At 29.6% G+C, this 13,047-nt stretch overlaps 1 protein-coding gene and 1 long non-coding RNA gene across 4 annotated transcripts in view; one reads left to right on the forward strand and one right to left on the reverse strand.

Annotated features, from left to right (window-relative positions):
- Window positions 1-13,047, forward strand: part of LOC145261072 (uncharacterized) — a 111,563-nt gene that overhangs the window by 9,380 nt on the left and 89,136 nt on the right. The gene's annotated exons all lie outside the window — the stretch shown is intronic.
- Window positions 7,562-13,047, reverse strand: part of LOC145261071 (uncharacterized) — a 38,470-nt gene continuing 32,984 nt past the window's right edge. For all 3 annotated transcript variants that reach the window (XM_080119242.1, XM_080119241.1, XM_080119240.1), the window contains exon 4: window positions 7,562-9,724. In XM_080119242.1, coding sequence (XP_079975368.1) covers window positions 9,484-9,724 — 241 coding nt within the window. In that variant the 3' untranslated portion in view covers window positions 7,562-9,483. The remainder of the gene's footprint in view (window positions 9,725-13,047) is intronic.

Below are 13,047 nucleotides of genomic sequence, written 5' to 3' on the forward strand. Positions count from 1 at the left end.
TTTCTATTTTCTATCATTTGCCCCCCCCATCCCATTTAGCCTCAAAAGTCTCCAAGGCCTTAACATGTTTAAATTTGAGTTCAGCACCATGCAAAACTGCTAAATAGACATACACAGAAAATTTGGGACAAATATGGTAAAATAGTCCCAAAAATGGAGTGTTTTTATTAGACCTAAAAGAGCCCCTGGGGCACACCCAATAGTTATCGCGAAGTATAGACAAACAAAATTATATAGAAATCAGTTAGTTACAACTTTTCAGAAAGTTTTATAAAAGTCCAAGGCATGTTTTTTTTTTTTTTTTTTTTTTTTTAATAAGCACAAAAGTGTCAATTTTATCCATTTTAACCCGACAGGCAACCTGTGGAGGGGGCACCCGGAGTTTTCCCTAAAAATCCGTTCTGTTACTTTTTTACTCATATCATGTTTAATGTTTGTGCAAAATTTCAAAAAATTCCAAGGCGTAGTCATTGAGAAAAGTACGAACGGACAAGGGCGAATTTATAGGTCCAAGGTCCACCCTCCTTTTGTCGGAGGACCAAATATATATATATATATATATATATATATATATATATATATTGTACGTACTCGTTATGGAATAAATTTTTCATATAAAAAAAACACGTAATTTGATCAAGTAGTTTTTTTTTTTGTTTTTTTTTTTTTACAGAGGAAAATTAAATATTAATGAGATCGATTGTGTCGTATTTATCTTGCGTATTTCACGGATGAGGAAGAGGGACACGGGAGATAACTCCAATCACCGCTTAAAGTTTGTCAAAATTTGACGAGCTTATTTTGAAACCCTGGGCAGAAAAAATACCTAGATAAATTTTTTTAGTTTTTTAAACTTATTTTTTACAGAGTTTCTCTGTCCTTTTTTCATTTTTTTTAAAAATCCCTTTTTAATGTTGTCCTTTGTTAATCACTTTCAAAGGCACCCCCTCCTCGTACGCGAAATGGCCGCAACACGATCGACTTCATTAAAATTTGATTTTCCTAAAGAAAAGAAAAAAAAACTACTTGACCAAATTGATTGTTTGTATGAAAATTTACTCCATAACGGGTACTATATATATATATATATATATATATATATATATATATATATATATATATATATATATAGTAATTTATAAAATATATATGGCGATTAAGCTACACTGAATATTCTGCGTTTCATCCACTATAGGATTCGTCAGGCTTATGCGCATAAGCCTGACGAATCCTATAGTGGATGAAACGCAGAATATTCAGTGTAACTTAATCGCCATAAATAATTTATGAATTACTAACTAGCTCTACCTACGTATTGAGCACTTTTGAAGTAAATACTTAAAGTTTACGCATAAATCTATACTTTCGTATATTAAATTAATGTGAGTAAATGAAGTAGTTATATATATATATATATATTAACGTTTTAATTAAACTCAACAAGTGCCGTCTTTTGCTAACAATGACGTCATTTCGCATGGCGTCTGCGCTCTGTTACAGATATAGTAAAAATAAATAAATAAAAAATTTCGCCGAAATAACGGATGTTCTCAAATACCTTACGCACTTTGTATGTCTTCTACCCCAGGGTAAGTCGCATATGTTTATAAGTAATTTTGGACGTGAACAACCTACAAGAGGGCAAGAAAATCGATATGTTAACGTTTGAAATGAGATGTCAAGCTGTCCTTTGCCGACCGTCTGGCAGAGCTGCGTATGACTCATTCGATGCCACGCCAAAAGTCTTTTAACCCGTCTGGCATTATCTGGCTCTAACCCAGGCTTACAGCTATCACATCATAGCACCAACCCTCCTGTTTCAAGAAGAAACTGACATCCCACCCCCACCCCACCCCTTGAAACGAGGAATTTATAACGAAGCAAAGGTTACGCAATCTTTTGCTGCTGTTGCTCTTGCCGTTGAGCATCGTTCATTTATTCAGTTTGTATGACTCAGCTGATTATGGTTGGCATTCGTTTCCCTGATATCTTTCTAGTTAGAATTTATTCTGGAAAGACATTGGGTACTTATAGGAACAACCACGTGAAGGTTGCTAACTTACCTAAGTGAAAGTTTTTTTTTTTTTTTTTTTTTTTGCAAAACAAACTGGATTTGAACTTTGCACACCTAGCTCGCCAGTCTGTATTATTATCCACTTAGCTACATTCACCTCCTAACAATTTTTGCAATAGTCAGGTTTATATTTGAACTAGTAGTTCAGCCCGGCTTTGCTCAGGCCCTATGTACTTTTTTTTTTTTTTTTTACATAGGCACCACCACTTATCAAGGCTAAGAGGCCACTTGAGGATAAGGGTTAAAGAGTGTACAGTAGACAATTGGACAATAAAGTAATCGTTAGTAATGGAAATTCAGTAAATTTGTTAACTTATATGGAACGGTTCATCAAAAACTTGTTTACATTAGACTTGAAGACAACCATATTGTAGTCAGCCTGAAAGCAGGAAAACGGAAGACAATTCCATAGGCGTGCAGTTCTAAGAAAGAAGCTTTGTTCATGGAATCTACGTTTAGGTTTAGGCACAAATAAAGAGTGGGGGAAATTATTGATAGTGTTTTCTGCTAGACGGGTGTTTCTTGTGAAAGTTTGGCGAGGGGGGACCATAGATTGGAGCTCAGTCGAGCACTTGCCATGAAAAATAACGATAAAGCAGAAACAAACTCGCAACATCTTTTCTGTGAGAAAGCTTGCAGGGAAGGGAAAAGGACATCCCCTACGAGGCTAGGAAGTCTATTTTGAACTCTATCAAGGCAGGATAAGTCCTTTCTAGCAGCTCCTGCCCAAATGTGGCAACAGTACTCCATCCTTGGACTCTTCATAACTTTATGTATATATATATATATATATGTATATATATATATATAATTAAAAAGTTTGACACTTGTCCAGGTAACCTACATCTAAAATTTCAAGTGGTTAAACCCAAAATTGACAGGGGATTTTGGTAGAGTTTTCAAAGGTCAAATCATTGAACTTTGACCCTTTGACAGCCAAATTTCTGGCCGAAAACGGATTAAAAAGATTTTTTCAAATCTCAATACGCCTTATGTCGAATCTCGAGTCTGTAGACTGAAAATTGACAGAATAGTTTGGTAGGGAAATGTACACACACAGACAATTTCACTTTTATAGATATACTAACAGTTCAGCCCAGCTTTGCTCGGCCACCATGTACTGTTCATAATATTATGTGCATATATATATATATATATATATATATATATATATTTAAAAGTTTGACTCATGTCCAGGTAACCTACATCTAAAATTTCAAGTGTTTAGACCCAAAATAGGCGGAGGTGTTTGATAGTTTCAATGGTTAACTCTTTCAACTTTGACCTTTTGACAGCTAAATTTTCGCCCAAAAAACTGATTAAAAAGCTTGCTGCATGTCTGAATACCCTCTATGTAAAAATTTCAACTGTTTAGACCAAAAATTGGCTGAGTAATTTTGTAGAGACTGCAGGGGTCAAATTTGTTAACTTTTACCCTAATTTTGACTCCTTAATATTTATTGTTTTGGGCTCAAATCGAATTAAAAAGTTTGATCCATGTCCAAGTAACCTATATCTAAAATTTTAAGTGTTTGCACCCAAAATTGGTGGAGGAGTTTGATAGAGTTTTCAAAGATCAAATTCCCTTGACAGTCAAATTTCTGGCTGAAAACCGATTAAAAAGATTTTTCCAAAATCTCAATATCCCTTATATATAAATCTCTGGTCTGTAGACTGAAAATTAACAGGGAAATGTACACAGACAATTTCACTTTTCTATATATATAGGTTAGGCTTCATCCATTCATTTTGTATTGTGGGCGTTAGATCCCTCGATATCTTTCTAGATAGCATTCTTTCTAGAAAGACTGTGAAGGTTGCCAACATTTCTAAATGAAAGTGTTTCTGTGAAACAAACGAAATTTGAATTTAGCACACCAAGCTTGTCAGTTTGTGTCCTGGCAGAAAAAAAAACAAAACAGATTTTGTTACTAAAAAAACAATTGTTTATCATTATTATAATTAGAACACTTAGTTGGAGTCAGTTTTTTTTTGTTTTTTTTTCAGACTAATTTTGTTTATTTCTAGGTTACATTCAATTTTTATGGTATCTGTTGTTTATTATATTATAGAGATGAAACTACAGAATAGCTTTTTTTTTTTTTTTTTTTTTTTTTTTATAAAACCAGCGCTCCCTATGTTAAGTATGGGGTTTCTAAATAACCCAATTATTTCACCTCGGCCCGTATTTTGTATAAGTACTCGAAAGTTGTAATTTAATTTGTAAGGAGTATATGGGTTGTTAATATTTGTTCAATTTCGGATCAATTTATAACACTGCTGCTTAAATTCAGTGGCAATGAAACCTCTGATTTATATATCTTTTAAAAGTGAGAATGTGTGCGTGTGTAAGGACACTTTTCAACCTACATACTCAACGAAGTTTTTGATCTATAGACTTGAAATTTGGTTTAAAGGATATTCAGACATCTGGAAAACTTTTTAATTATTTTTTATTCGGAAAATAAGGCCGCTAAGGGGTAAAAACTGGATTTGATGAGTTTTCGAACTGCTTCACCAATGCGCATGCACGCATAGTTCACATTACAGATAATGTTAAGAATAAGTAGTTTGAAAAGACCTTTTAAAAGACGTGTCACGCTAGTCTAATGGTTATCGTACTTACTATCTCTAGGTTTAGGTTTCGATCTCAACTCGAGTACTTTTTCTCTTTTTTACTCACAAGAAGTGAACGGTTTAGAAAAAAAAAAAAAATAGTCGCATGCACATGTCTCAGTTTCTGTGTGAATTAAATATAATATTTATGAATATTTTACGACCGGGCAACGGCAGGCGACCTGTTAGTGCTAGAATAAAACTGTACAAAATCTATATATCTAGAAAAGTGAGAGTGTCTGTCTGTCTATACATTTCCCTACAAAATAACTCTGTCAATTTTCAGTCTACAGATTGGAAATTTGATATACAGGGTATTGAGATTTGGGAAAATCTTTGTAATCCGTTTTCGGCCAGAAATTTTGCTGGTTAAAGTTCAACGATTTGCCATTTGAGAACTCTACCAAACTCCTCCGCCAATTTTGGGTATAAACAATTGAAATTTTAGCTATAGGTTCCTTGGACATGGATCTAACTTAATAACTTGATTTGAGCCCCAAAACAAATGTTAAGGGGTCATAATAGGGGTCAAAGTTAAAAAAAAAATGTGACGTCTGTAGTCTCTACTCAGGCAATTTCTGGTCTAAACATTTGAAATTTGAGATATGGCAAGCTTCTTAATCGGTTTGGGTCGAAAATTTGAGCTACCAATATATAAATCTATGTATGTATGTATGTTTGCATGTCTGCCTAAAACTTTGGACAGAGGCGATGGATTTTAACAATACCAGTATCATTTTGAAGCTCGACCCTTCAGACGACAAATACCGAAAAATTGGCTAAAAACATTAATTTCTTCACCCTTAACTGGCCACTTTTCAACAGGGAGGGGTCGCTTTTTTCGCCGATATTTTCGAAACTACTACTTTTTTTTTTTTTTTTTTGCTCAACACATACCTCCAAACACTCGGGCTACGCCGGGCACCCATGCTAGTACAGAATAAAGCCCGCTGTGGAACTCTTTGCAGAATCATGGATAACTATTTGTTGTGGCAGCAAGGACATAAAAGAAACATTCGTTTTAGACAAGTACTGAACGACGTGAATGGAATCCAATTTCTTTAGCAATACTTTTACAAGTTAGAAAAGTATTTCATCCAAGGCATGAAAATTGTTAAACAAAATGTTTTTACTATAGGCTTTAAAAATAAAGGTACAAGATTCAATTTGAAATTTATTTATTTTCAAAGTGCACTTTTATACATTTTACAAAGTAAGGTATAAAAATTTAATTTAAATTGAATCAAAAAATTACTTTGGATTTATTTTAGGTAATGTACATTCTGTTGCACTTTAAAAAAATCATTGAAAATTTTATATCTATATCATCAATTGCTAGATGAAAGATAATGTTTTTAAATTGCAACAAAATGTACATTACATCAAATAAATCCAAAGTAATTTTTTGATTCGATTTAAATTAAATTTTTATACCTTACTTTGTAAAATTTATAAAAGTGCACTTTGAAGATAAATAAATTTCAAATTGAATCTTGTACCTTTATTTTTAAACCCTATAGTAAAAACATTTTGTTTAACAATTTTCATGCCTTGGATGAAATACTTTTCTAACTTGTATCTTATCTTTTTAAGGTTATATTTTAAAACTCTCCTTTTCTCTATTTCAGTTTGTATTTCTCCTCACAACACAACTCATTTTTTGCAACCCCCTCTTTGTAATACAGGTCTGAATAATGAGAAAATCTGAATTTATTTTAACAAAAACTTTAAAATAACTTTTTTAGATTAAATTTTTTTAAACTTCTTTCAGAATAGAAAATCTTTAAAATTTAATAAGGAACATATTTCATATAGGTTTCATTAACAAATATTCAGTACATAACGAGAAAAATAGAGATGAAAATTTCAAAAGGACTGTATAACTGGTTACACTTAATAGTAGTCCTCGCCAGCGAAAGTCTTTGTTATTCTATTATTATTTAAAACATTTTGTGTCCTACTCGTTCGCGTGAAGACTAATTACAATCCTCATATCTCCTTTTTTATTATTCTCTTTTGTGGCGAGAGTATTGATTTATTTATTTTTATTTTTTTAAATATTTTTTTGGCAGGGCTTTTTTTACAAATGTAACATTACCTAACGTGTTGGAGTCTCAGTCGCAAAGTAGACAAAGAATAGGAAAGAACTTCAACTCGCTTTTTCCCATTGTAACAACGGCATTTATTTCCTCCTGCATGACTTCTCGTTACAGCTGTGACGTCACCCACATCTCTAACGTGCTCTCGAACATCATCAATGTCTCTAACATGATCTTTCTCCTTTTCATTGTCTTTTTCTTTACCGGTGACGTTATTTCGCATTGCAAATTACTTAGGACATCTATCCAGTCATGGCTGATGGAACGAGAGCATGCTACCCCGTGAAGTGAATAAAGAGTTCTGTTTGAAATTCTGTGCAAATTACTGAGTTTAACAAAATACACCTGAAGAAAGTCGAAGGTTACATCAATCGAAACGTTGTGGGAATAGCACTCAAGATGAGAACGGTAATCTGAAGAATCCAAATAATATTAATAACCGTTCTTCATCTCAAAAATCCAGAAACGTGACGTCATCTTTATAAAAAAAAATGGCCAACAATAGTTGAGGGCGACTCTAAGCCAACCTCTTATTTTCATTAACTACTTACTACAAAAATATGGAGGGTAGAGCGCAACTACAGAGTGGAACGATGAAATTGTCGCACTAGAAAAGATGACATGATTCCATTTCCGTTTGATGAGAATTTTTTTTTCTTTTTCTTTTTTTTTGTTGTTCTGTTTCTTTAAGATCTTTTCTTGCAGAGTGGAATGATAAAATTGTCGCTGTAGAAAAAACGACAGGATTCCATTTCTGTTTGATAAAAACCTGTTTTCTTTTGCTTTGTTTCTTTTTTTTTTTTTTTTTTTTTTTTTCAGACTATCTACTAGTTGGCCAGTATGTACAAATCCCAAGAACGATAGAAGCCTTCTATCATGTCTAAAAGTGACACAATGTTCAACGAGCGAGGTCGGAGATGTGCCACTGTACAACCCATGCTCTCTACTGATCCAAGTTATGAAAACAGGACCATTGCCAGCACCCTCAAAATGCATCGCTGGATTGCTACAAATAACAGGAACGTGCTCAGAGTAATGCAAAAAAAGTTTCCAGCCACGGTTATGGTTTTTGGTGTGGTTTCAAGTGAGGGCCACATCATGCCACCTCACATCTTCCAAGTTGGCTTGAAATCCAACACCAAAGTGTACCTGGATGTGCTGAAGAGTGTGGTTATACCCTTGTGCAATCAGGTGGCCGCTGGCAGATCCTGGATGTGACAGCAGGACTCAGTGCCGGCCCACAAGTCCAAAGAGACCCACGCTTAGCTTCAGAAGGAGTGCTATGACTTTATCCTGTTCTCTCACTGGTCCACTCCTCCCCCCTAGTGAACTGCTGGATTCCTTCGTTTGGTCATGTACGTTGAGAACATCACCAACATGACCTCCTACAACACCAAAGCAAACCTGATCGCCGCGATTTGCCAAGTATTCACCGAGCTCCCACTAGCACTTGTGGAAAAGGTATGCTCCCAGTCCCAGACCTGTATTGAGGCGGTGATTGAGGCTGAAGGTGGCTACATTGAATAGATACATAATCCAGTTACCTATATCGATTTTTTTCAATAAAAATTTTAAAATAAAGCTGTAGTGTTGTTTTCTTTTTGGCGACACTTTTATCATGTCACCCTTTACTTCTCCGGGATCGCTCCACTTACTCTTGATCCTCACCTCATAATGCGAACACTCTTATCCTTATGCCAAAATGGGTTGGATAAATGTGACGTCACTTTTAAATCCTTTTAGCTTCGCTTTGCGATTGATGCCGGACGTTTCAAGCTAGTTGTATATAAATTCTGATCAGCGGTGATACTATAAAACTGCAGTAACGAGTATGGTTTTTCTTTCCCCCTTTGAGAAAAAAAAAATGGCGAATGAACAGTTCCGGTAATTATAGCTCTGCCTCTTCCAGTTGGGGGGAGAAGCTCGTATGTTTACGTTAATACTCCAATGCCGTTTCATTGCATTATCGCTCTTCAAAAGTAAAGAAAACCATTATGTTTACAAGTACAGGGTGCCCAAAAAGTTCATGAAGGGTTTTGAACTTAAATAGATTATTTATTTTGGATATCTTCCTGCAATTTTAACAAAATCTAAGATATTAGGAATTTTTTTTTAAAAATGCAAAATTCATACAATCTTTATTTATGGAAAATAATCTTTTTTAAATGTTGCCCATTTTCAGCTTCGTATATTTGTGCTCTTTCCAAAACATTTTTCATGACAGATTACAGAATCTCTGGATTCGCGATTTAACTCTCTTATTTTGTTCCGCGAGCTGGCAGACCTGGAAACGTCAAACCCCAAACCCTGCAAGAATTGAAGGAAAACATCAGGAACTAAATAAAGGAGTTAAATCGCAGTCCAGAGATTCTGCAATGTGTCATAAATAATGTTTTTGAAAGAGCACAAATATGCGAAGCTGAAAATGGGCAACATTTAAAACCTTCTTTTTCATAAAGATTGTCTGAATTCCATATTTCTTTTAAAAACAATTTCAGAATGTCTTAGACAGATTGTGTTAAAATTACAGAAGGATATCACCAAAAATAAAAAATCTAATTAAGTTCAAAACTCTTCAGTGACTTTTTGGACACTCTGTACATAAAGATAAAATCCACAAAAACGCGTGAAACGTGACGTCACGTGAATACGGCTGTGATTACCACTGATGACGCGAACTGTAATAAAAGTTTCTTAATAAGCGAATGACCAGTTCCGGTAATGGTAGTCCTGCCTTTTCCGGTTCGTATTGGCCAATCGTTGTTCGTATCCGGTCTCAGAGTGCCAGTTTTTCGAAATCGTCATCTCTCTGGCGCGTTTGGGGATCGTGTTGTAGAACAAAGTGTTGGAGGTGATTGGATGGAAAACAGGCGATTGTTCGGGAACATTCGGCACGGCCATCGGCACCCAATAAGGGAGGCGCACCGGGGTTTTCCTGAAAGAACAAATAGCTGTTAGAGTGAACGAAATCGATGGATGCAAAGATGGTCGAACAATATCTCATGTTGAGTTAAAGGGATTTTTAATTAATCAGTCAAGTGGGTGCTTACGTGGGAATGATAAAAAGTAAAAGGTAAAACTTGCGGAGAACGCTTTGTTTCACGGTTGTTTTAAAAATGGAACGTAAATTTTGTTCCGATTCACGTCCTACTCGCCGTTCACATTCGACATGCCAATTTTTCAAGGTTTTGGGGTATGCTGACAAAGTTGAAGGAGTCTATTCCGAAATCCGTTCTTAACATGGAGAGGTTGGGGGGGTCTATTCCGTATTCCGAAAGCCGTTTCTAGCATGAGGAGTTTTGGGGTGTTTATTCGTTGTAAGCGTACACGAAAACCTATTCGTCGACAATTCCAATGCAAACGGTGAGTTCAACTTCGGTGAGTTCAACTTATGTAAAAAAAACAAAAAAAAAATACAACAAAAAAATACCACATTAACTTTTTTTTCGTTTAAAAATAAAATTATTTCGTTTTTATAAATAAAATTTTGTAAAAAAAATTCTTTCGTTTTCTTTTTAAATTTTGTTTTTTCATATATATAAATATATATATATGTTTATTTATAAAAAAATATATATATATATGTTTATTTATAAAAATATATATATATATGTGTTTATTTATAAAAATATATATATATATGTTTATTTATAAAAAATATATATATATGTTTATTTATAAAAATATATATATATATGCTTATTTATAAAAAAATATATATATATGTTTATTCATAAAAATATATATATAAATATATATTTATAAAAATATATATATAAATATATATTTATAAATATATATATATATATATATATATAAATATATATTTATAAAAAAATAAATAAATATATATTTATAAAAAAATAAATAAATATATATTTATAAAAAAATAAATAAATATATATTTATAAAAAAATAAATATATATATATTTATAAAAAAAAAAATATATATATATTTATAAAAAAAAAAATATATATATATTTATAAAAAAAAAATATATATATATATTTATAAAAAAATAAATATATATATATTTATAAAAAAATAAATATATATATATTTATAAAAAAATAAATATATATATATTTATAAAAAATAAATATATATATATATTTATAAAAAATAAATATATATATATATATTTATAAAAAATAAATATATATATATTTATAAAAAATAAATATATATATATATTTATAAAAAAAAAATATATATATATATTTATAAAAAATAAAATATATATATATATATATTTATAAAAAAAAAATATATATATATATTTATAATATATATATTTATAAATATATATATATATATTTATAATATATATATTTATAAATATATATATATATTTATAATATATATATTTATAAATATATATATATTTATAATATATATATTTATAAATATATATATATATTTATAATATATATATTTATAAATATATATATATATTTATAATATATATATTTATAATATATATATTTATAATATATATATTTATAATATATATATTTATAATATATATATTTATAAATATATATATATATATTTATAATATATATATTTATAAATATATATATATATATTTATAATATATATATTTATAAATATATATATATATATTTATAATATATATATTTATAAATATATATATATATATTTATAAATATATATATATATATTTATAATATATATATTTATAAATATATATATATATATTTATAATATATATATTTATAAATATATATATATATTTATAATATATATATTTATAAATATATATATATATTTATAATATATATATTTATAAATATATATATATATTTATAATATATATATTTATAAATATATATATATATATTTATAAATATATATATATATATTTATAAATATATATATTTATAAATATATATATATATATATTTATAAATATATATATATATATATTTATAAATATATATATATATATTTATAAAAATATGTATATATATTTATAAAAATATGTATATATATTTATAAAAAAACATATATATATATTTATAAAAAAACATATATATATATTTTAAAAAAAAAAATATATACATATATATATAATAAATATATATGTTTAATATGTATGTATATATAATATACATATATATATATAACATGTATATATAACATATATATATATATATAATAAATATACATATATATATATTTATAAAAAATAAATATACATATATATAGAGAATAAATATATTTAATATGCATGCATATATAATAAATATACACATATAACATATATACATATATATAATAAATATACATATATTTATAAAAAATAAATATACCTATATATAATAAATATATATTAAATATGTTTAATATGTATGTATAATATATATATATATATATATATATATATATATAGTGTGTAACCTATATATATATATAATAAATAAATTTACATATGTATATATTTATAAAAATATATACTAAATATGTTTAATATGTATATATAATAAATATACATATATATATTTATAAAAATATATATAAAAAGTAAGATTATAAAATGTTTTCGATTACTTGGGGGAAGTTGATGGTTGTTTTTGTTTTACGGCATATCAACCTTTTTGAGTTATTTTATTCCAAATCCAGTGATTTCGAAGAGTTTAATAGAATGTTTTTTCAAGTCAGTTTCTATTTAACCCATAGTTAGGACCCTAACAGGTACTACCACTCTGGGTCAGAGTGGACCTGGGAGCAATGGCAATTAAAGGGTGGGTTCATACTCCCCAAAGCCCGCAAGCTAAGGCCTCACAATCGGATATAGTTTAAGGTTATATCCAGGACCTGGGGTAAGTTGAAATAAACAGATTAAAGCGGAACCAAATTTAAATTTCCGTTCCATTTTTATAACAACCGTAAAACAGCGTTCTTACCAAGTAAAATTATCATTCAACCGTACTAGCTGTTCAGATTCGGCGTTGCTGGAGTTTTATTAAGATTTTGTATTTGTTTGTGAATATTTCTATGATTAAAATATTTTTGTTTTAAGCAGCTGGGCTATGTTTCCAGCAATGAAATAAGATAATTGAATATATTTTCATAATTTTGGATTCAAATCAAAGTATTTGTAGTTTAAATAATTCAAAAGTACATTATAAAATTTGGATATAATAAACTGCCAGTACACTTACTGATCCGCGCTATTTTTTAAATCGTATTTCCAAGTTTAATTAAAGTTTTATTATATTTTTTTTTATTC

Source organism: Euprymna scolopes, chromosome 37 (genome assembly GCF_053919585.1).
Source record: "Euprymna scolopes isolate OS-2025 chromosome 37, ASM5391958v1, whole genome shotgun sequence".
NCBI classification, from domain to species: Eukaryota; Metazoa; Mollusca; class Cephalopoda; order Sepiida; family Sepiolidae; genus Euprymna; species Euprymna scolopes.